This window comes from Theobroma cacao, chromosome 4 (genome assembly GCF_000208745.1).
Source record: "Theobroma cacao cultivar B97-61/B2 chromosome 4, Criollo_cocoa_genome_V2, whole genome shotgun sequence".
In the NCBI taxonomy this organism is placed as follows: domain Eukaryota; kingdom Viridiplantae; phylum Streptophyta; class Magnoliopsida; order Malvales; family Malvaceae; genus Theobroma; species Theobroma cacao.
In genome coordinates, this window is record NC_030853.1 from 28,581,095 (window position 1) to 28,605,825 (window position 24,731).

General features: G+C 34.4%; 3 protein-coding genes across 7 annotated transcripts; 2 read left to right on the forward strand and 1 right to left on the reverse strand.

Annotated features, from left to right (window-relative positions):
- LOC18603117 (auxin-responsive protein IAA14) lies at nucleotides 13,411-15,836 on the forward strand. The gene is made up of 5 exons (XM_007034894.2): nucleotides 13,411-13,847; nucleotides 14,073-14,302; nucleotides 14,884-15,019; nucleotides 15,284-15,345; nucleotides 15,441-15,836. The coding sequence occupies exons 1-5, from the start codon at nucleotides 13,549-13,551 to the stop codon at nucleotides 15,476-15,478; spliced, it is 765 nt and encodes a 254-aa protein (XP_007034956.2). The 5' UTR covers nucleotides 13,411-13,548; the 3' UTR covers nucleotides 15,479-15,836.
- LOC18603118 (sec-independent protein translocase protein TatB) lies at nucleotides 16,970-24,264 on the reverse strand. 4 transcript variants are annotated; one of them, XR_001927652.1, is made up of 8 exons: nucleotides 23,809-24,260; nucleotides 23,513-23,634; nucleotides 23,119-23,257; nucleotides 22,954-23,015; nucleotides 22,639-22,837; nucleotides 21,941-22,052; nucleotides 17,536-17,680; nucleotides 16,970-17,170 (listed from the first exon to the last, which is right to left on the reverse strand). XR_001927652.1 is itself a non-coding variant. In XM_018120124.1 (7 exons), exons 1-6 carry the CDS (start codon nucleotides 23,867-23,869, stop codon nucleotides 21,949-21,951), a joined length of 684 nt encoding a protein of 227 aa, XP_017975613.1. In that variant the 5' UTR covers nucleotides 23,870-24,264; the 3' UTR covers nucleotides 17,256-17,680; nucleotides 21,941-21,948. The 4 variants fall into 4 exon arrangements, 2 of the variants coding, with proteins under 2 accessions (XP_017975613.1, XP_017975612.1); XR_001927651.1 differs by lacking the exon at nucleotides 16,970-17,170 and adding an exon at nucleotides 17,256-17,392; XM_018120124.1 differs by lacking the exon at nucleotides 16,970-17,170 and having other exon boundaries at nucleotides 17,256-17,680; nucleotides 22,954-23,012; nucleotides 23,809-24,264.
- LOC18603119 (phospholipase A1-Igamma1, chloroplastic) lies at nucleotides 17,687-21,934 on the forward strand. Of its 2 annotated transcripts, XM_018120122.1 has the most exons (3): nucleotides 17,687-19,829; nucleotides 19,971-20,253; nucleotides 21,153-21,934. In XM_018120122.1, exons 1-3 carry the CDS (start codon nucleotides 18,980-18,982, stop codon nucleotides 21,379-21,381), a joined length of 1,362 nt encoding a protein of 453 aa, XP_017975611.1. In that variant the 5' UTR covers nucleotides 17,687-18,979; the 3' UTR covers nucleotides 21,382-21,934. The 2 variants fall into 2 exon arrangements, with proteins under 2 accessions (XP_017975611.1, XP_007034959.2); XM_007034897.2 differs by having other exon boundaries at nucleotides 17,687-20,253.

A 24,731-nucleotide genomic window follows, 5' to 3' on the forward strand; every position in this document is an offset into this window, starting at 1 on the left:
AGCTAAAATTTTTACCTACTAAAAATCACTTTTAAGGAGATTATAGGGTTGATCTTTAGTCTATACATTGATCATTGTGCTTTTCATTATCAAGGCTAATTTTTACTATGCAGTCTGCAGGTCATCATTTAGGCTTTTGGTTGAACTAGTTTTCCCAGAATCATTTCATGAGCTACGCATTCCAATGGTTGCTAGTCATGTGTTGCCTAAGTGCTATTATTTCACCTTGATTATATCTTTTCAACAAACAGGTTCTGAATTTCCAATGTTTAAGAAAGCTGCAAGGCTAAAAAACTACATATCTTTAGCTTTTGCTTTAGTTAAATATTAAAGCAGGAAACTACTAGTACTGTAGTAGCTATCAATAATATAAGGGAGTAGTAGGCTCATGAGGAACTCTGTATTTTTAGCAAAATAAATCAGATCAAACCTTAGAAAGGAGAACACATGAAGCATGGTTATCATTAGACGCTGCCTATTATTACCCTCCCAGGATGAGTCCCACCTTGTCCTCTGGTCTGAATGCGCTCCATTGGATGCTCAATTGACGCAAGATGGGCATTCAAAGTTATCAGCATCAGGGTCCATTTCAGCCTCACCCGTGCGCATTAAAATGCTGTTTGATCATTATTATTCTTGTTCTGCTATATTGATACACATACCATCCAACGCCTAATATTTGATAGACTCTCTTGGTTCAAATCTCTTTCTTCCTAGCAAAAATGAACCAATTCATTTTACCGGCATGTTATTTTCCAGGTTTCATTTTCTATGGTTTGAATTTAGAGAAGCATGCTAGACAATCTATATCTTGATCCATGACGAACCAAACATGTTCACAAATGCAGATATGCATCAAATGATCCAAAAGGAAAGAGAACAAAAGAAATAACATCACTATATATATATAGAAACAATTCATGTCATACTTCATTAGAAATAATAGGGATGAGTGTTAGCACAGCAATAATTATCAAAATTCAAATAATAAATGATTTTCAATAAATTTTTTATATGGGGTTTCAACAATTCAAACTATGATGAAATATTTTATTTGAGTTTCTTTTATTCATAAGATGATGCGTAATATCTCATTTTATCTCATATCAAATATCATATATGAATGTAATTTTTAAAATTTATATAAAGATTTAAGTCAATTACTACTAGTAATTTGAATTTAAACTTTCGAAAGTCATCTAATTTTAACTCAAAATGTTATTCAGAAGTAGGAATGCTTACAGCCAACCACTCCATACATGGAAAAAAAATAGTCAAAGAATCAATTAATCCCTTCTAAGTTCAGCTTCCCTGGCAGAGAAGCAAAATATCCATTTTCTTTTTCTTCTTCTTAGGACAGCTGAGAGTTTTTCTTTGTCCGGCTGTCGTCTATCTTTTCTGCATTTCCCTTCAGTCCTGTTTCATCTCCCAAATAAAAACAAAAGAAAAGAAACAAATCGAAGATCGTGCATTGATATTGAAGTAGGGTTTGTTTTTTTTTTTTTGGGTTACAGTTGCTGATATTCATTTCATCCAGGAAAGCCATGGTCTTAAATGTATAAAGGGTTTCTATTACGACTTTAAGGAATCCAACAAGTTTTAGTACAGATGTTTGAGCTGTGCTATGCTGTCCGTGGCCATGGCATGGCTCACACCGTTAGGTCATTATTGCTCAAACAATGCAGCGATAGTAACAGGGTCTAAAAATCTTAGAAGGGGTTAGTTAAAACTTGTGGCCTCTGCCACAGCATCATCCCAATGAAAGCTGTAGCTGACTTAGCTTTGCACGTTTGTGGTGCCTGAGCGCCCTTCAATCCCAAAACGCCCCTACAGGGACAGCGATGCATAACAAATATGAATCCAGGTGTAGGTCTATTTTGCAGAATTTAATTCACTACCATTTCCAGGTTGGATATGCATTGAGATATGACTCTTCAATGGAGTTGGAAAATTCAATGCTTAATTGCAGTGGCAGGTCGTCGGTAAAAGCTTTGACTCTGAACTAATTCCTGTCTGATACGGACCATTCAGCATTTCTGGTACATTAAGATTCTGATTCGTGTCTGGTTCTGAGCTAGGAGACGTGTCCATGTACTGGTAGTGAATCAAATTTATTGCAGAAAGCTCTGACATGATTTTTGCATGTTCATTTCTTTATGCCTATCCTTCAAGATATAGTCTCTGATATTTTCTGAGGCTAACTTATTTGAACAACAAGTTACCTAAATTAAAATAGGTAAATTATGGGAAAAAACTGTTAAACTTTGTGCAGAATAATGAAAAAACATACGGATTGTAACTAGATTCAAAGCACTTTGACAGCAAATTGAACATAAGATTTGCTTGAATCAGGCTAAATACACCGAAAGGTTCCTGTAACTTTTAAAAGTAAAAATGTAGTTGCATCCATTATTGACTAGGGGGTTCAACAAACAAATGAGTGCCTGTTTTGAACTTTCTGATCAAATTTCAGCTGAAGAAAACGCGTGTTGAAAATTTATCAGACAAGAACACATTTTTTTTCTCATTAGAAACATGCAAGCAACTTACAGGAAATGAGCCTGAATTGACAATGTATCTTCTTATGTATATAAAGAAACTTTTAAGTAGAATATAATTTCGATTCGGCGGCCACAAACAGAAAACACACGATGCAAAATGTGTGCTTAATTATTCTTTAATCATATTCAACACTTTGATTACTAGGTATCTAATCTTGTTCTCACCAACACAAACACTCTGGCCCCTTTTACAGGTTATCATAGCTTGGATCTGTTTCTTTGTACTTTGTTTTAGCCAGTCGGTGCTGAATTGCTGTGATACCCCTTTTTATCATAAACTCCGGTTTCACTCCATACTTCATAGCAGAAAACAAAGGGAAAAGAGCAGTAACTTGGAATTAAAAATATACCGACATTGGACATCAGGGTCAGGTTTAAAGCTCAAATGGAGCACAAAAAAAAAAAAAGGAGAGTTTCCAAGCTGTGGGGTGCCCCAACTGGCCATGACAGTATAGAAAAAAGATGACAAATACAACTTAGATGAGAATAAGTGGTCCCAAAACGGGCCAATGTGCCAACACACAAAGGAAACCAGGCCCCTGTGCAAGGAACCCCCACACCCTAATTTGAAGGGCATTGAACTAGACAAAATTGGGGGGTGCCCGAGTTGGAGAGGGCACCTTTCTTTGCATTAAATCCGTGGGGATTCACTCACCTGGCTTTTTGTTTTAGGACCACTTTGAAGGCAATCAAGGGTCCACCAATTCTTCTGCTGCATTGTGCACCTCCACCTTTGATATCTATTCAATTATAAATTTTTTCCGGACAAACCGTGTGTTTTCCAACAACATATACCCACCCTCTCTTTCAATTCCTCATGTGCATGCGGTGTAGATGTCTTGATAATGTTATTGAAAGCTAAATTCAATAGCCCATGGTTTTCGATTTTTTCTTTTTCTTTTTATAACTGGGGACAGCAAGGCATTTGGGATTTCATGAATTAATTGCTACGTGTGCATAAAATCTTTGGAAATGTAATAAACACAAGGGAGAGTGTGATAAAGTTGAATTGAATTGTCAGTGTTTGGAGGTCATGATGTTTCTGCAAAAACCAAACTATGTGCTGATGGCAGCAGACATTGGGGGTAAATTAACTTTGGTCTTATCTTCTGGTGAACTGAACTTGCACATGATTTAAACTTAAGAAAGAATTGTATTGAAAATGAGTCTAGCTTCATTGTAAAGTTGACTTGATTTGAAGTTGCAACACATTAATTTTTTTCTGCCGCAATCATAGTTCATTCATGAATTTAACCAAATTCTTTCATCTGGCATTGCACCTTCATAACTTACAGATTCAAGGTAAAGAATGAAATGACCAGAAGTTAATGCCATTCAGCAGGGAAAAAAAAAAGAAAAAGAAAGGGTGATGCAATAATACCAAAAAAGAAAAGAGGATCAAGGAGAAATGAACAAGGGGAAATGAGTTGGATGCTTTGCTTTTCTTTACTAAGGTGAGAAACAGAAAGAAGAAGGAACATACATTTTTCACTTTTAATGATATCTTTTTGTCTTATTTTTCACTTCTTGTTACTGTTAGTAAGAAAGGATGTGGCAGCTGTCATCTTCTTTTTCTTTCTACCCTATTTCTTCCACACAAAATATGCTTGGTGGGTAAGAGAAAATGCTATTAAGGTCTTAGGATGGAAAAGAGTGTGCATGACAAAATGCAGAAAAAAACAACTTCCTCCTTTTTGGTCTGGCAAAAGAGAAAAGTTAGCAGACAATCTGAAGATGAGGTTCCTTCTTCTTTATATCTGTAGTACACTAATTAAGAAATGATCTTTTTACCATAATTCTCTTTGAAATTTCTCTGAATTTTCTTTTATTTTAAAAAGAATAGTCAAACTAGAAGCATTAGAAAATAAAATGAAAGTTGCAAATGAATTCTCTCTTGTAAATACACCTTTCAATTATCTAAAACTATATGATAAATGTCTCTCCAATCTCCATTAAAGAAACAATAATTGGGTCAAATTATCCTGATGGGCGTTCGGGTCACGGTTCAACCTGCAGTGGCCCCAATTGGTCGGAAGTTGAACCCCAACTCAAGGCTTCAAGCAGGAGCGCGTGGGGAAATCTTTTGTTTTCAGATAGAAAGGGGAGCCAAACCAGGATTTTGATCTCCAGTGGTGAAAGAATCGATACTAATAATAACAAGCAGTAGGAGCTAGGAAGCATCATCCGGATGTACACGTGTGGCATGCTGATGCAACCCGATTGGTCAAGTTGGCCCTCTCCTCTTCCGGGCCCCAGCACATGAGAGGGTAACCCAAAAGAGAGGGTCCCATTTTCTGATATCCTGGGTGATCAGAATCTGATTGTTTGTTTGTTTGTTTGCCCTGGCTGTCAGGCTCTGATTGACAATCTACGGATATGATTTGGCAGATTTGCATTGCAGCACGAAGCCAGGGCTTTGAAGGTCGAAAGTTTAAAAGAGTAATGCCCGATCCAGGTCAAGCCACGTCGATGCATCAATGACCATTCATGGTTGTATCAAAAGGGCCCCCCCTGCCTTTTGAGAAACCGCGGAGCTGGAACATTATCAATCATCATGGGACCCTTTGTTAAACTCATCGTCAGTCTTGTCCTAGGTTATTACTGTTCGGATGTACTCCATGCTTTGCTTCACCACTGAAACTTGTCCTGTTACAAAAGCATGAAAAGTTTCATGGTCCTGTATGCTTTCCTTTCATAGCTCTACCTAGGCTTTCTAGTTCTAGCAGCTTGTCGGTCGGAATGCTTCCGAAATTTGGAGACAAGATGCTGAGTACTTGATCAAGTTCTCCTGTCAGGTACTAGAAAATTGCAACTCTTGCAGGACTTAAAAGAGTTCTATACCAAGTACGAACATTTTCTTTATCTAAAACTATAAACAACATAGAATTCAAATTTCGAAAATTACTACTATATTCAAGGTTCTTATCATCAAGTAATGCTTCATGGTGGTGGGTCAAGTAAACAAATGAGCATGGTTTTCATTCATTTTCAAGGTTTTTAGCCTTTAGGGAAAAAATGGGAAAAGAGGAATTAGTTGAGCAATGGAATAAGAATTAGGAAGCCAACTTCTTAGTCCTCTCTCCTCTCCCTACCCTCTATTTTTAAGCTATAAGAAAAGAGTTAAATAGCATCAAATCCTGTTCATTTATCTTCGGTGAAAATAGGGAGTAGGGCCAAAATTTCCTTAAAGAAAAGGAATTCCCTATTAAATTGCAGCAAGTGGAGTAGGGGGTAACTGAATAGGGGATTAGGGGATATACACAGCTTATAGGTTTCCGTTCCCCAGCGCAAGATTCAAGCAGTCCTTCAAAACAAACAAATTTGAAAGGGTCCTTAGTGGCCCATAACAGACTAGCAGCCCTATACAACTAGATGGGCTATGAAAATTTTCTAAGATAGTAGGCCGTAGCGACTACTACAGTAAAATGGGCTGGGACAGCTTCAGGCACCTTCTGAAGGCATTTCCAGGCACCCTATAATTGAAATGCGATGGGTTTCTAACTCTGGGCTAATTGATGTCGGCTAACATGTATAATAATCTGCCTGGTACATATGACTTCTACACATTCATAATGTTGGTTATGTTCCGAACTTTTTGTTAAAAAAAGAGGAACAGGCCAGGTAGGTTTCAAATCAATAATTTTATCACTATTTACTGTAAATTCTAATTCCTGCCATAATTGAGAATAGGAAAAAGTAGGCTTTCTTTTGCTAAAATAACAACATTTGCTTGCAGCAATGAGCTAGAGGGTCTGATAAGAGGCAGCTGGCCATGTTTCTTCCTTAGTTATACTGGAAAACTCATGCCAATGAGTGTGGAAACTACTGCCATATTCAAACATTCATCAACCCGTCTGCCAGCTCAAATCTTAAGCATTAACCGGCGACAGACATAAATTCAAAGGGTTGAGCTGGTAACGATCTGTATAATTGCCATTGTGTGGAGCCTAAGAGGACACAGCTGCAATTTGCAAACGGAACGGACAATGTTTCAAGGGGCATGCAGAGCCGTTAGGAGAGGGGCTTTAAACGTCAGTTCTAAATGCTGATGGACCCCTTGATTAAGGCATTGCGTCAATCGAACACCATTAGTGCAAAGAAGGATTCTTCTGCTCCGTACGTCTTCAAGATATACGTCGTTTTTCGTCCTTTATTTCAGGGATTTATGGGCGTTTTCATGGGGCTGATCCATTGAAAGTCACACCTCTTGTCAATAATAGAAGGGTTCTTTTTCTTCTTTTTATTCTTCTTCTTCTGGGGAGATTGGACAAAGGCTCATAAATTCCGCAAAAGTTAAATTAAGTTTGGATATGCTAATGATAGAACAGTCCGCCTTCTAAGCTGATGTCAACATTTTGAGAGCAACTATTCCTTCATGATCTGCTTAAATGAAAAGCTCCTGCTTTATCTTTATCATTACATTACTCTTAACGGCATCCTCTGTTTTTCCGTTTTGAGGAAGTGCATGGCTTGTGTATAGAGGTGAGCAAAATCAATACAGACCAATTATTCATTCAAATTAGATGCGATTTAGGTAAAATGGTTCGATCTAATTAATCCATTGGATCAATTGGTCCAAAATATTTGGTTTAATTGGTTTTTTAATCGGTTCTCGGTTTTAAAATTTTTGGACCAATTCACTAAAAAATAAAACTAATTTTTTATATATTTATATATATAGTCATATAAATAATATTTTTTATATATTAAAAAGAATTGATAGTAAACTTAATTAATAATATATTTAAAATATATTAACGTATTGTACATACGTATATAAATCATAATCATAGTAATTTAATATTAATAACTATATATATAAACCTATATTAATATGAAATTACAAATTATATATTTTAAATGATATAATTTATATGTTAATATTATAATATATGATAGTAAATATTTTACATATTAATATGTTATAATTATTATACCTTAGTAATATTTTGTAATATAAAATGGTATGAATATATACATATAATTGTATAAATATATTATATATACATATACATAAGCATTACTATAATTTATAATAAACTTTATTTGTATGATTATATTTAATAACTTCATTTGTTATCACCTTAGATTTTATAATATATTGTTTATAATTAGTTATTATTTATACAAATTTTGATATAAAACATTATAACATATAAGTTAAGTCATTAATTATATATCTATAATAAAGTCATATATTATATATACATATNATATAGTCATATAAATAATATTTTTTATATATTAAAAAGAATTGATAGTAAACTTAATTAATAATATATTTAAAATATATTAACGTATTGTACATACGTATATAAATCATAATCATAGTAATTTAATATTAATTATATTTATTTATTTATAAATATGTATTAATATGAAATTACAAATTATATATTTTAAATGATATAAGTTATGTGTTAATATTATAATATATGATAGTAAATATTTTACATATTAATATGTTATAATTATTATACCTTAGTAATATTTTGTAATATAAAATGGTATGAATATATATATATAATTGTATAAATGTATTATATATAATTATACATGAGCATTACTATAATTTATAATAAACTTTATTTGTATGATTATATTTAATAACTTCATTTGTTATCACCTTAGATTTTATAATATATTGTTTATAATTAGTTATTATTTATACAAATTTTGATATAAAACATTATAATATATAAGTTATGTCATTAATTATATATCTATAATAAATCATATATTATATATACATATATTTAATTTATATATAAGCATTATTATAACTTATAATAGACTTTATTTATATGATTGTATAAAACATTTTAATATTATTTATAAATAATTATATATATAATATGAATATATTATATATATACATATATTTAATTCAACATAAGTATTATTGTAACTTATAATAAATTTTATTTATATGATTACAGTTATTAACTTTATTAGTTATTACTTTAGTTTTTATAATATATTATTTATAATTAGTTATTATTTATACAAACTTTGATATAAAATATTATAACATATAAGTTTTATATATTAATTCATATATATATATATATATAATTATGAAATAAGATATAATTATGGATGAAGTTTATAAGTTTATAAGTTTTAATATTATAATTTGTAAAAAAAAAAAGTGATAAAATTTTGATCTATTGATTCAAAATCAAACCAACCAAACCAATTTTATATTTGATCGTTTTGATTTTTCATTATATTTGATCGATTTTTTAAAAATAATTAATTTATTTGATCTTTAAATATGATGGACCAAATCACTCAATCCATCCATTTGCTCACGCTTTACTTATATATCTAGTTGTAGCCTATAGGCCCGCTAGTAAATGCTTGACAGGTACTGTTTTGTATTCTTCTATACTTCTCTTATGCACATGCCTTCATTTATCCATTTACAAGCAGTTCTTTTCATAAATAAATCCTGAAATACTGGCTTATAACTCTTGGCAGGACATAAAGATCATCACAAGTCAGATATTCTTCAGTAAAATGGAAAAGAGAAATACTAATAATAATTACACGTTTAGTCCTCAAGGGAGACCAAGCAGGTCAAAAACACCACATCCCCAGTCAATATTACAGAACAGTTACCCTCACCCACTACTTAAACTAATGATTATGGTACCAGCAACTGTAAAGAAGAATAAGATAAAACTAAAAGAAATAAACAACGACTAAACTTTGATCCTTTCCAGTATAAGTAACAAAGAACTTGATTCATCTAATCTCCTTTTAAAAAGCTTGGTGATCCCTCTGTCAGCCACTAAACTGATTCGGTATCCTCTTTGGTTTCAGTTAAACATTAAGTAAATAGGAGGAACGTATATCTTCTGTAATCAATCCCTTATTACGAACCTTTTGTCATCGATGACATGAAGCTGCTGAACCAAAAAAAAAAAAAAGCAAGAGCAAAAACTGTTTGACTTGACTATCTTTCATATGCAGATACGGATTAGAAAAGGGTTAATGATAGGTTAGTGCAAAAACCGCGTTAGGAGAGAAATAATGAATCAAAGGGCAGCCTGGTGAGGCGTAAGGCCATATTTTTTTAGCTTAGACATTCCAAGCAAAGAGTGGCTTGGGTCAGCCCCCACCATGGCGACCACTGTCCCAGGTTCCACCAACATTTGGAATAATATTATTGCGAGGAGATTCTCATATATTGCGTTTGTAGGACCAATCCTAATAAACTAGATTAGTGCTCATAATTAATATGTTAATTAACTTGTGGACTGTCACTTAATGTGACTTGTCTGCTCTGCTAATAAAGAGTATCAGTTTCAGATTTAATCCATTTGATCCACCAGGGCATACAGCCAGACAGCAACTTTGAAAATGCTCTCAAGAGTTTGAAAATGTCCACAGTGAACCGAATAAGTATGAGTAAAATTGTGTGACATTATAACATACATAGACATACAAATTAAATGAGAGGAAAAGATATGCTTGTGACCACATGATTTGTCATAATCTAGCAACAGTTTTAAACCGACACATTTGTTCAAATTACTTATCATTTCTAGGGTTACATCTCTTACAGTCATATGTACATTAATTTTCCATATACAGATCATAAGTTTATGTTCTATCCTAAGTATTGTTAATGTTAAATTTCATATACTGTCAATGAACAATAATTACCTGTTAACTAATCGAAATTAACATTTTTTAATAAAGATTTTTATGTTGTTTTAAACTTTAATTAATTCAGTGAAAGATATTGAACTATGCAATAAACGATGTAATATAATGTAGCACCTCTATTTTAGCGATTTATTTAATTCATCCTTTGAATTAAGTAAGTAATTAAGTATGAACTTAACTTGTTGATTAGCTTACTTATGTTTATAGTAAAAGAAATTTGGCCGATTTTCCTACTATATATATATATATATATATATATATATATATATAGTACTTTAGAAAATGTTTGAACAATCATCCACATAGTTTCTGTGACAAATGAAGCATGCCATTGACAGGTTCTAAGATTTTTTAAAAAATATCTAGGCATGCATCCCTATATGAGGGCATAGAAAGAAGCAAAGAAAGAGAGAGAGGGAGTGATATAAATAGGACAAGCTTATGGTAACATCGTGATGAAGAGGCCAAGGCATCCAAAGTCGTCCAAAGTTCAAGGGAGATCGTGAAAATCACTTTGTTTACTTTGGGAGCAAAAACAATATTGATCTTGTACTATTTGAGGTCTTCCAAGGCATTTTGTGGCAACAAAACAACCACAGGACAATCTATATTGACACGATATCTTGACTCTATCCTAGTTTTATATCTGGACCACACCGCAAAATCCTCTAAAAAGCTTAGTTCTTTACATTGTAAAAAAAAAAAAAAAAACAAGAGTTATCCAAAGTGGGGGGCTTCCTTTTCCTTTTCCTGTAGAAAGTATAGAGAGGTTTCTTTGTATTCTTATATGATTTTGACTCTACCAAGTCCAAAAGATGAAAAGGGTATTCTCTTTTTCTTTTCCCTTTCCTTGAAAGGGTTGAATTAATTGGGTAATGTTAAAAGAAGATGTGGATGGGAATGGCTAAGAGTCATGGGCGGGGATAATTATACATAATATCATAGAGGTAGGTTAGAAAGAAACAATCCAAAATGGGGTTGGGGACGTTGACAAGGCAAGGGCACAGCTTGGGTTAGGGATGTTTCCTTCTCCTAGGGATGTGACCTGTCTCTAAGTCACAACCATGGCCTCGAAGGGCTTTAGAATGAGTGATGTTGATAGCTTGCTATTGGTACGTACGTTTATGTGTCCTACTGGGGAAATAGGTAACACAATATGGCTCATGCCAATGCCACCCATTTTTTCATGGCTTAATTTGACCAAAACAAAAGAAAAAAAATTATTATTAGTCTCCAAAACTACTCTCCATTGCTTATCATTTTGTACTGGTAGTAACCCCAGCGGTAGCTGTTGTTTTGAGATAGTACCTGTTTTAGTACAGACAACCTCAGAAGGGAAAAAACTTAGAGCGAAATTAAGCTTTGTATGGAAAAATTGGTGATTTATTTCCAAACAAACATTAGACAACATGTAATTGTTTTTAATACAAAAGGGTGATGGAATGAGGCAATGGTTCTTTGGGTTTCTTAATGTTTAATGTAAGAATTTCAAAGGTAATTATTTTTATTTCATGACATAACCTCAATGATTTAAATAAAACAACTCGATGAACTTTACCTGAAAATTTCCAGTGGAAAGTATGCTGTCCTAGAAAGAGAAGACCCAAATTGAGGATGTAATTATATTTAAAAAAATAATTAATCCCCAGGGGGTGGGCAAGTGTCAATTCAAGAAAGTTGTCTTCTAGCTGCAGCTGATCCAAACTTTCTTTTTTTCTTTTCCTCCTTTTCAGTTGTTCTAAGTCAATAATTCAACCCTTTTAAGAGATTTGTCAAGTAGTAAAAGAGAAGAAGAAAAACAAAAAAAAAACAAAGTTAAAATTGGGAGAAAAACAATTTTATTTGTGCAGTGAAGACATACTGCCGCTTTATCAGATTGATATATTTAATAAAACTGGGTGTTGCATGGGATGAATTATTGGTTCATGTGAGAATGTGCATAATTGGAAGGTTCTTAGAAGTATCTTTACTATAAAATAATCACCATTTTTTTATTTAATTTATGCAATATAGTATAAGATTGGGTCGTGCATAATCATATGCTTCTTCTAAACACCCATCTGATACCATTAATTGGAATGGAAGATGCAAATTGGCAATACCTCAAAAAGAAAAAGAAAAACCTTCCACATGCATGTGATTAGTTAACCTTTTGTGACTTCTCATTATGCCCACAAGATGATAGTTTTCAATTTGATAATGGGTTTCAAAAATTAATGTGAGAATGATGATCAATTTTTTTCTTTCTCTGCAAAAAGAAAGATTAAGTAATGATTGATGTTCAAAAATTTAACTTGGACCTGGGGTATATTAAATGTAAAATAATAGAAAACTCTTCAAACTCTATGATTAGTGATCAAGGTTGTAGGTTTCCATAATTTTATTAAGTGAGTTTTATTTAAAAGCGTGACTAGTTAATGTGTTATTTGCCTTACTTTGATGTTAAATATTGGCGCGTCAGCATCCCAAATTTTTAACTTAATAATAAATTATAGTAATTTTTTTACATTAATTGCTATTCAAACTAATCCAATGTTTTTCTTTGAACCATTTTCAATCATATAAGTATTAAGTATTAGTTTATAGAATAAAAGTGGAGGGAAGAAGGATTTTAAACTAAACTTTTTAAGTAAAAAATAAATATACTTATATGTATTTATTATTGAATTAAATGTTCGAAAGTGTTAATAATCAAGTTTAATAGTATAATATATATAGTCAAGTTTAAGGACAAAATTGTCCTAGAGAAATGATATCCCATTGATTCATTGAAGTTTCCAATCTTTTGCAAGAAAGTAACCTAATAGGTATAATCTTTCATGTAATGATTCTAAAGAAAGGCTAACTGATTATTAGGTCCACCAAACGGCTAGGTTATTTTTTCACCATGTTTAAATCTCTTTTACCATCTCTCGACTCCCTTCAATCCAAGTGCTTTGCATGTGATGTATAGTTGACCAAACGAGCAACTGTGGAGACGACCTGCCCAACCCAAGAATCGAATCACGTACACTGTGCAATCAAAGTCGGTTGAAGTTCTTGGTTCAAGATGGACGTCCCATCTCCCTCCACGTGTTGACAAACCATAGATCATGAAGCTGATGTGACGTACACATGCAGCCATACAAGGAACACCCCACAGTTATATTATTGAGGATTCTCTCTCTTTCTTTGTTAGCAAACATAATAGCGAAAGAAACCAGACAGAAGAAGCAGAGGCAAAAGCTATATATCAAGAAAACACAAGAGAGAGAGAGAGAGATAGGAGCAAAAGAAAGGAATAAGAAAAGGTCAAGAGATTATTTTTTCCATGGAAGTTAGTCGCAAAATGGCCAACATGCTTGGTGCTGAGCGTGATTTGAACTTCAAAGAGACTGAGCTGTGTCTTGGATTGCCTGGTGGAGGTGGAGGTGGAGGAGGTGGTGGCGGAAATGAAGTGGAAACTCCAAAGACTACTGGGAAAAGAGGCTTCTCTGAGACTGTTGATTTGAAGCTGAATCTTCAGTCTAAGGAAACTGGCATGGATCTGAACAAGAACATAGAGAATGGTTCAAAAGAAAAAACTCTCCTCCCTGCTTGCACCAAAGATCCTGCAAAACCACCAGCCAAGTAAGTCAAATAAAAGAACCCACCATTTTTTTATCTCTTTATGCTTTCTGATATCTCTATCAAACTTTTTTTGCTCAGTTATCTATGTCAAACTTCCCATACTATATTAAAGTATTATATCTGTTCCTTTTCTACAAAGGATATTAGGGTTCTTTCTTGATTTAGTAATTCTTTGTTGTTTTTAAAGAGTAATATATATAATAACATTTGGGGTTGGATTTTCAGGGCACAAGTTGTGGGTTGGCCGCCAGTTCGATCTTACAGGAAGAACATTATGGCTAACCAGAAAAACAGCTGTGAGGAAAGTGATAAGAAAGCTAGCAGTGGTGGTGCAGCGTTTGTGAAGGTTTGCATGGATGGTGCCCCATATCTGCGAAAGGTAGATTTGAAGATGTACAAGAGCTACCAAGAGTTATCTGATGCCTTGGCTAAGATGTTCAGTTCCTTCACTATGGGTAAGTATACTCCATACAATTATGGCAGTTAGACAGAAAAAAGAAAATAATGCTAACAAGTACCATTTTTATTTTGAATAGATCCATCATCCATGTGATCATGTCCATAACCCCCCAAAACATATCCCTACTGCTTGAAATGACAAGCTAGAAAAAATATATGCCTGTAATATTTATTGCCTTCAAAAAGGACTTTTCAGGATTTTAAACTTCTTCATAAAGGAAAAATAAAAGGTAGGTTTTGACTTTGAGAAAAGATGTTTCATTAGATAATATTACATGCCAAAAAAGAGTGTATTTTTAGGCTACAGAAGGAGAGAAAAGCTGCCCGGTTACTGTTATCTTTTTGTAGTAATGAGGACAAGCTCCGATTTATATGCTGAAACCAAACTGTAAAGAACGCACGAAAGCAGTATCCTCAAGGTTGAATAATGTTACAACTTTTAGAGTTGTCAGTGTAAGAGGCTAGAATTTAGGTTGCATCTCTAGCTTGGCATCTGCATAATTTCATGGTATTGTTTTTTCTTCTTCTCTGACAAATTAAAAACTAAATTTTGACATGGCTGTTTTTTGTGTTGAAGGTAACTATGGAGCTCAAGGAATGATAGACTTCATGAATGAGAGCAAGTTGATGGATCTTCTCAACAGTTCCGATTATGTGCCAACCTATGAAGATAAGGATGGTGACTGGATGCTCGTGGGGGATGTCCCATGGGAGTAAGTTCTAGATTCAGTCCCATGAACAAAATAACAAGCCCAAAGCTTCAAAATTATAATCAATCAAACAAGGAATTTTGCATAAGTGTGATAGTCTTCATTAAATGCCTCTATATCTACATCGTTTAGCAGCAAGAGAAAAGGCGGGCTAGGCCAGGCGCTGGGACATAGAAAGCTGCTACATCTATCAGTTTAACCCTTAACTAAATATTGTAATGAGGTGAAATTTTGCACAGCTAATCCTTGCTTAATTTTTTCTCGCAGGATGTTTGTTGACTCATGCAAGCGCTTGCGCATAATGAAAGGATCAGAAGCAATTGGGCTTGGTATATGTTTCTTCATTCACTCACTCACTTATTTACTTTAGCTGGATTTAACTTTATGATCACTAACAAAGGCTAGTTTTTGTTAAAATTTTCAGCTCCAAGAGCAATGGAGAAATGCAAGAGCAGAGCCTAAACCATACACCTAGCGTTTGGCCAGCTGCTGGTTCTTTCCAAGTTCTGTATCCCTAAAGCCTGGATTGCTGCAACAAGATCCTGGAATAGAGCAAGGCTAGCTGGCTGCACCTTTGGATGTGTCTGTATTTTTATTTGATATTTGGTATATAGATATGCAAAAAAGATCTGGGACATTTGTAATGGACAAGAAGCAATAAACTTAACCCTATTGTCTGGCTTGTTTATTGCTAATGGGGCTTGTTTAATAATCACCTGTTTTTGCTATTGTCTGGTCGTCCTTGCTGTCATAGTTGTTGTGTATGTGTTTTATTCCTTTCCCCCCAGTTTTAATGCTAATACCTTTTTCTTTCCCTCTACCTCCAATCAAAAAGATTCTTCATATCATGTAATTCCATATTCTTCATTTATTAATTTAATTATTTGCATTGTTATGTTACTATTGTTTTATATATATATTCTAGTGTATAATGGAGTACATTGAAATTTGTTAGAATTTCAGGACCCCCATGAGGGAAGGGGGGAACAAGGCCATGTGCAGGCTGATGGGGGGCATTCATTCATGACCATTAGTTTATGCTGTTTACTGGTTATCAGTTTTTTTTTTTTTTTAATTTGGGAGGGGGAGAAGTGTGGGGGAGATAATAAAAAACATAACAATTTGACTGGTGAATGTAAGGCTGCTGGCTGAAAGTGGCTGAATTTTATAAAAGTAGAGACGGTGGTTTGTACCAGCACTTGCCTCTGCCTGTTGTCTTTTTTTTTTTTTTTTTGTATATTTCATAAACATATCAATTTAATTTTTCTGGGATCACTAACATTATTTAGGTTATTTCTATAATGCTGTTCCTTCTCTCTCTCTAATATTGTTTGTTATATATATAAAGGGTTTTTCTTGGATCTGGCGTAATGGCAATCTCATGTTCAATATCTCTGATAGAAATATATAATTTGTGAAATTTGATGTCACCTTATACACAACCAAATCATTATGGAAGGCACCAAAAACCTTTCTTTAATACTGCTCATTACTTAATAGTAATATACGTAAGTTCATTGTCAAAGCAAAGAGTCTGTGGTTAATCTACATATATACTTGTTTCAAGGATTATATATTGATAGACACATCACAATTTCATTAGATTTTAAGTTACATAACACGACAATTTATTCTCATCTCATTAACTTAAACTCCTCTTTTCAGATTTAAGTGTAACCTTTTTTGGAAATTGAAAGCTTCAAACAGGTACAAAAGGATTTGCAGTAAGAGAGGGGATTAAATGAATATCTTCATCGGATTGGAGAATTAATATATCATCGTGTTGATCAAAGAGAATATTACGACTCGAATCTGGAATTTTTACTCAAGTCTCACCCCATCATCTTAATCACTTGAACTAAGCTCAAGTGGCAAAACACAAAATTGGATAAATATTTCTCAAGTTTTTACTTCTTATAATTTTGTTTAAAATAAATGACAAAGGAAAGGATCAAACCTGGAAGCTAATTCTTTCTTATATCAATTGCTAAAAGCATCCAAGTAAAAAGATTGAACCATCCAAAGCCAAAGGTGTGGAAAAGTGCTTACAAAAGTTCTGACTCGTTCATCTAAAACCTAGTAAAGAATTGTTTGCTTGAACCGCAGGCCCATCCTCCCAAGCTCACAGATAGAGCCCAAATTAGACAGGAAACCCTGTGGACCAGACTCTGACTAGTTATTTCTATTATCAAAGCCCATGAGAGGAGGAAAAAAGAAACACTTACAACAATAGATAAACTTTCTTTTGTTCAAAGATAGGAACTTGCAAGACAAATTGTATAATATATAGACATCATTGCTTGTTTCCAAATGCTCTGCTGTTTCTATCCACCTTCCCCCCATGATGTCAATAATCAACAATTTGAATGTCTTCCACTATAAGTATAAGTGAATAACATTGGTCACATTTATAGTATTAGGAAACTGAGGTCATATGATGACAACTTCAATAATTTGTAATTTTATAAATACACTTGGTCATTTCCTAATGAAAGAGAAGGCATTATAGGAGAACTTACAAAATGAGAAAAAGTCAACCCTCAACACAAAACTGATCAAGTAGCCCAAATTTGAGATCTTCATCCCCTGGAGCATGTGTTAAAACTTCCGAACATATATAACCATGCATATGAGGATTCGCCAAGTCTTGCAAATTCAGCCTAACTGAAAGCGGCAAAGCAATAGACTTTAACATCTAAGAAACTTGATATTACAAACATACATCAATGAACAAAATATAGCAGTCTAAAATAGCTGTTTTATTCCTTGGATGCTCTTTCACTGAAAGAAAAGGAAACAGTTTTCGAGGCAGATTTAATTAGGTGTCCATCCCTCGTGCCTCAAATGCCTTTTCATTGAAAGTAAAAGAAGTTTCCGAGGGGGAGAAGAAAGATCCATCCTTCTCTAAACTAGTTTTCTTTATCAAATTCCATAGTTGTTTTTCCTAATGTTCTCAAACTTCCGATGGTCACTACAACTTACATTCCTGCCACAGGTTGCAGAGAGGAAAACTTCCTGTTTCAGTGTTAGTCAGTTGACTTACAACAAATTAATAGGCTGGCTTTATTTTCTTATACTTAACTAACATGCAGGTGGAAGTAAACATGAGAGAGACAGGTAATTGTGATGTGAACATGTTAGAGACATTATCATTTCAAGAAAGCTGCCACCAGAAGCTCACAAGAAAAAAAAAAAAAAAGAGAGAGAGAGAAAGTTATATGTTGTTTCTAGCAACTAGCTCAATGAAAATAATTTGAAGCCAGGTCAATGAAACTCATATGTAATCCCCTACTGAACTCAAATAAAAAACTCACTCTTAAAAATTCCAATATTGACTTGTTGAACAAGTCTTTCTCTTTCTCATATTATTTCCCTCTAATGTTATGTGCAAGACCAAACCCTTATTGACCAGATAAACGGTTTAACACTATTGGTTGTTGGAACTTAGATATAAACAAGGAACCTGAAAGAGTGACCTAGACAATGACACGTGCAAGACCTAACCCTGATTGACCAGATAAACAGTTAGCACTTTTGTTTTTTTCCATTTGTTGGAACTTAGATATAAACAAGGAACCTGAAAAAGTGACCTAGACAATGACCATTACTACTATAAAAATTGTTTACATTACATATTAGTCCATCGGAGTAGTTAAATCTTATCTACAGAACTACCTCAGAAGTCCTTGATACTACAGAACTACCTCAGAAGTCCTTGATACATAAATTAAAAATAGAGGTCAGATAACAATCCTTGTTTGAATCCTTCATCCAATCACCTCTAAGGACAAGCCAAAAATAGAGGTCAGATAACAATTTGTTTGAATCCTTCATCCAATCATCTCTAAGGACATTATATAGAGCACATTAAACACCACATTATCATCTTCCTAACCAATACTCAGCCTCACCCCTTTTGATTATCCCTTTTACCAGCCTGAGCAGTTTATGAAGAATTAATCAATGGCCGTTCCTATACTTAAGATGGTATTGCTCTTAAATGGACATGAGCACAATACCTTCCTACACAGACATCATGTTCCAAGTCTATTCGTAGGCCAATCAAGAAGAGGAAGCATGAAAATAAACCAAATAAATAATAGTGCGTCAGCTGGAAATGAGTCTCAGCCTCTTCTCTCAGAAATTGGAACAGAGAGAGTAAAAGAACTTCAAGAAATTAAGACAGCAGAAGAGCCTGAGATAAAATTAGCAGACACTTGGAGAAAGATACATGGTGAGGATGATTGGGTTGGTATGCTTGATCCCTTTCATCCCCTCCTACGATCTGAGCTTACTCGCTATGGAGAAATGGCTCAAGCTTGTTATGATGCATTTGATTTTGATCCATTCTCCATCTATTGTGGCAGTTGTAAATTTAGTCCTGGCAAGTTTTTCCAGTCTCTTGGCTTGACACAACATGGATATGAAGTGACCTGCTACCTCCATGCCACATGCAATATCAACTTCCCCAGCTTCTTCAAAAGATCATTAAGGTCTGAGAAATGGAGTCAAGCAGCAAATTGGATTGGTTTTGTTGCAGTGTCAAATGACGAAACATCAGCACATCTAGGAAGGAGGGACATAACAATTGCCTGGCGAGGCACAGTAACAAGACTGGAATGGCTAGCTGATTTTATGTACTTTCTAAGGCCAATTAAAGTACGCATGATCCCATGCCCTGATCCAAGAGTCGAAGTTGAGACTGGATTTCTTCATTTGTACACAGACAGGAATAGAAATTGCCCATTTAGCAAGTACTCAGCAAGAGAGCAAGTTCTAACAGAGGTCAAGAGACTAATGCAGCAGCACAAAGGTGAGAAATTGAGCATAACAATCACAGGTCACAGTCTAGGGAGCGCACTAGCAATATTAAATGCTTATGATATAGCAGAGACAGGAGTAGAAATCATGGATGATGGGCAGGCAGCCCCTATATGCGTTTTCTCATTCTCAGGGCCACGAGTTGGGAATATCAGGTTTAAGGAGCGAATTGATAAGCTTGGAGTGAAGGTGCTGAGAGTGAGGAACGTTCATGACCAGGTGCCTTTGGCACCTGGGATATTTTTCAATGAACGTGTACCATCCACACTACAAAAGCTAGCAGAAAGGTTTTCATGGTGGTATTCACATGTTGGAGTGGAACTTGCTTTGAACCACAAAGACTCCCCCTTCTTGAAAGAGACAAATGATCTAGCATGCTTCCATAACTTGGAAGCACACCTTCATTTAATTGACGGGTAAGTATATTCTTGTTTTTGGGTTGTATAACCAAAGATGAAGTTTTACTTAATCATGAGGTCTAACAGAATTGTGGAATTATAAAGCAGTCTTAATTCCAAGAGAATTCAACAAAAAGAAAGCAAAATTGTTCTTCTCATATTTGCATCCATGGATTAAGACCTAATAAGAATTTAAAGGTACAAATAGGAAGATGGTGTCTAGAATTCACAATATTCAACAGTCACCTACCTTGACAGAACCATTGAACCAAAGTAGGTTTTACTGCATGTTATGTCCAAATTTCTTTTATATCATGTCTGCTTCTGTTTCTTTCTTTCCCTTGTCAATTTTCACCACCCATATGTTATTCACAATAGGTCACTACCACTCAACCCTGAATTTCGACATTATCATCATTTTTTCCTCAAAAAGGATGCAAAATATCATTCATTTATTTATGCAGTGCATGCTTTTCATGAAGTGCCTTTAAAAATTTAGAATTTATCAACCTAAATGCTGTACTTGCTAGAATAGGATTTTGTAGTAATTATTACAAAGAAATTATTAACAGCAAATAACTAAATACTTAGTCGTTTTCTTATTCTTGCAGTACTACAGATTGATATGATCCTACTTTTTAAAGATTTTGCATTTTTATAAAAGTTAATTGAATATGAAAATTCTATTCATACAGTAATAATTGTCATCATGGTAAATCGTTGACTTTACATATTAAACTGTTTCATGTATTCACTTGATACATCAAACTGTGGGATGGTATCAGCAATTCGTGTATCCTGATTAGGACATTGCTATATTCTTCATAATAATGCCATTTGAAAAACCATGCAGACAATGGGCAAGCTTTGGGTTTAATTATAATAATTCTTTGGCCTTTTATTTTGAATATGAAAAGGTACCATGGGAAGGGAAGAAAGTTTGTTCTTGCCAATGGAAGGGACATTGCATTGGTGAACAAGGCAACTGACTTCTTGAAGGACCATTACCTAGTCCCTCCAAACTGGTGGCAAAGAGAGAACAAAGGACTTGTTCAAAACCACAAGGGTCATTGGATTCAGCTTGAACGGCAAGATCTTGAGGATCATCTAAAGAAATACGCCCCTACTTCTAGACATTGGGAATAACTGGAGAGAAGTAATACAGTACTCACTCAGAAGGCAGCAAAGCTTGTTGATTGAAGCAATGACAGCTCTTGCCCTCTTATAATTGATAGGAGATATTGGATGTTAGACTGAACAATACAATAACAACACAAGTTGCTAGTGTTGGATATCTAAACTAGAAGGTAAGTTGGTTGCTTAGTGAAATTATTGAATAAAGCCATTAGGTCGATTGTTGCGAACTATTTCTTCCTTAGGATTACTGTTCTAATGCATGTAAAATGCTCAACAATAAAGTCACATCGTTAGCAACTATATACACTGTTTTGTATGGGAATAGATTACAAATATTGAAACTAGACATTAAAGAGTTCAACTAGAAAGTTAAGAAAACTTCTTGAAGTAAATCATAAAGCAATCCAAGCATATGACAGAGCACAGAAGAAGTTAAAGCAATTTGCGATTATTAAGAGGCTACAAATTGGCTTGGATGAACAAGCAGGACTTCACATTTTGATTTTGAGGCAGAGAAAAGTTATATGATTATACTGCTCAGAAGATAGCAAAGACTAAAAAGCACTACCTTCTTATTTATTGTAATTGATTTTGAGGAAGAGAAAAGAAATCTTTGGCATTCCGTGCCACCTCTGCCTCTAATACTGCTTCCAACACAATGTCTGATCCTTTTGCACTTTCTGTCACCACAATCAACAGCTACTTATATGAGCACATTCATTTAACATGACTCTTAAAAGAAGTAAATAGAAAAAGGTTGCAAAAGCAATTGAACATGCAAATATTTTCATTACATGGGATAAATGTACATTCTTTCCTGGAAAAGAGTTCAGATCTGTTATGTTTAGGCAACAGCTGAGTCCATATTGAAAATAGAAGAAGGAGGGTTGTATCAAGACTTCTTTATATTGACAGGAAGTTAATATCATAAGTTAAAGAGATAGTAGGAGTTGCATTGCCTATTCTGCAATAAAAATATGATGCAGGAACCTGATGTTTTCATCAAAACATACACATTCATATACATACAACCCCAAAATGGACATGCATACATAAAAGCACAGTACTTTCAACAATTTCGATGCTAGAGAAGAAAATTTAGAAGAGAGCTCTGATCTTATACCACATAAAATCAAAACTTCTTCAAAGAAGAACATGATCCATAGAAACAGAAAAACAATATCTAGAAACCTTCAAATGCAGGTGCAAATAAACATAATTAATAAAAATAAAATTTAGTAAATAATTGATAAGAAATCTTATGACCTTTTTGATCTGCAAGGAATCCAGCATCTTTAGCTGAAACTGGAAGAACAGTGAGTTCACCAAATTCATAATTAAGATTTTCTTCTTCTACACTGCACTTCGCTGAATCAGCTTTAACAGCTTCAGATTCAGCCAATCTCGCATAGGCAGTTGCTTGGCTATGCAAATTAGTTGAAGCCAAAGATTTGACATTATAATCCTGAGAAGGATGCATGTGCGGAATCAAGACGATGCAAAGGAGACATGCTTTATGAATAAAAAAAAACAAATAAAACATGAAGAAAGGGTATCAGTAATAATGATTAGATTCAAAACCTTCTTCACAGCATCATCTGAATTCTTCTCTTCTTCACCTTTCCCAGGTGGAATTGTACCTGCTAAAAAACACACAGACAAAAGAAGAGGGCAGGGAGGAAGTTACGTAACATGAAGCAGAACAAGGTAGCAATGCTAACATATAATTTAAACCAAGATCACTACCATTACTATCAGAAGCAGGCTCTGGAGGACTATCCATCAGTCTTCGAGTCATAGGACCAGGATTCATGAGAGATAAACTCCGTATTTCATACCGAATTGCATCTAGTTGTGCCATTGTATCTTGAAGCTCTTTGTGAACCTAAACACGTCAGACCACCATAAGGTGAAACAGAAACCTCCCTAAATTTGTCGCTACCACTACCTTCACAGATTATGTTCACTATACACATTTCCTTTTCTATATTACATACTATACAATCTAGAAATGTTACCTACAATGGACATTCAAGGAGTTTGAAATTTCTTGGCAGGAAGAACAAGAATAGCAATAAAAATAGAAATTTTATCTGGTAAAGTCTGGTTTCTTTAACTTTGTTAAATGAAAAAGAAGTACCTGGCGAGCTTGAGATTGTTGCATAACATTATCGAATTGGCCACGAGCTAATTGAACATACCCAATTGCTCGACCTGCTAACCTTCCAGCTGTTCTTGCAATTTTTGGGAGATCCTTTGGTCCTACAATGGATAAAACACTAAACCCATTTCAATTTTTGGCTTAAAAAAAAAGCTTTCTTTTTAACAACAATGAGAGTATTTCTTGAAAACCCAGAATCCCAATTAACCCCACAATACACACACACACACACACACACACATATATATATATATATAGAGAGAGAGAAGAATTACCTACTAGAGCAGCAGTGGCTCCAATCAAGAGGAAGAGCTCTCCATAAGAAATACCAAACATTTCGAGACAGTCACTCGATAGCCAGTCGGCGCGCGTTCTCTATTAACGACCGCGGAGCAAGAAGAGTTTCTGGCACAATTAGACCAGCCTTGCCACAGGTGATCAAAGTGGCCCCGAAGTCTTCCAAGATTTGGGCTACTGGGCTTGGTCGGAATTCGAGTATGACCCATCAGAAACTGCAGCCCTCATATATATATAGATTTTTAATTTGCATTTTTTGTATCAACAAGGATTGAAAATCGAATTGCTCTTGTTGAGCCTGCCTGATAAGTAAATCCAATTCCCTCATACATTAACCACGACTTCATGAAAATCCTCAAAATAAAAAGAAAATGAAAAATTAAAGTTGCATGCTGCTTTAAGTCCTTAACTTCGAGAGCATATTTCAAAGGCTACCAGGCTATAAGATTTGTATATTATATATTTTTTTAATTTATGCAAAGCCTGAAGGGGTTGCCAAAAGTTTGTTGGAGACCACATGTTTGGATTGAATGTCCCGAACAACTGCCATTTTCAGTAAAGTGGAACTATCAGACCAAACTGCATCTAGCATTTCCTTTGAACAGGTGCTTAAATGTTAAGAGATCAAATTAAACCAGCAGTTTTGGTCTCTGCCATAAGCAATATGTTGCTTGGTTGAAGTCCAAATATGTGCACTGTACTGTTTGACTTTTGATCCCATCCTCATGTAGCTCGATTTTGGGACCAATCTTTCTTCACAAAATTTTCAAACTCATGGAATGCTCGTAACCATGGCGAGCAACAGCTTCAACAAACGAATTGTTTTTTGCCATGTGCCTTGCCTTGATTGATTTAGCAATATTCTCTGCAATGATATCAAACTCTGGCACTTACCCTTGAA

Coding starts and splice junctions, on each gene's coding strand:
- LOC18603117 (XM_007034894.2), top strand. CDS start 13,549: ATGGAAGTTAGTCGCAAAATGGCCAACATGCTTGGTGCTGAGCGTGAT. Junction 14,303..14,883: donor GTTCAGTTCCTTCACTATGG/GTAAGTATACTC, acceptor TTTGTGTTGAAG/GTAACTATGGAGCTCAAGGA. Junction 15,346..15,440: donor ATCAGAAGCAATTGGGCTTG/GTATATGTTTCT, acceptor TAAAATTTTCAG/CTCCAAGAGCAATGGAGAAA.
- LOC18603118 (XM_018120123.1), bottom strand. CDS start 23,869: ATGTTTGGTATTTCTTATGGAGAGCTCTTCCTCTTGATTGGAGCCACT. Junction 23,258..23,512: donor AACAATCTCAAGCTCGCCAG/GTACTTCTTTTT, acceptor TGACGTGTTTAG/GTTCACAAAGAGCTTCAAGA. Junction 22,053..22,638: donor ATTCCTTGCAGATCAAAAAG/GTCATAAGATTT, acceptor TTGTGGTGACAG/AAAGTGCAAAAGGATCAGAC.
- LOC18603119 (XM_007034897.2), top strand. CDS start 18,980: ATGGCCGTTCCTATACTTAAGATGGTATTGCTCTTAAATGGACATGAG. Junction 20,254..21,152: donor CACCTTCATTTAATTGACGG/GTAAGTATATTC, acceptor GAATATGAAAAG/GTACCATGGGAAGGGAAGAA.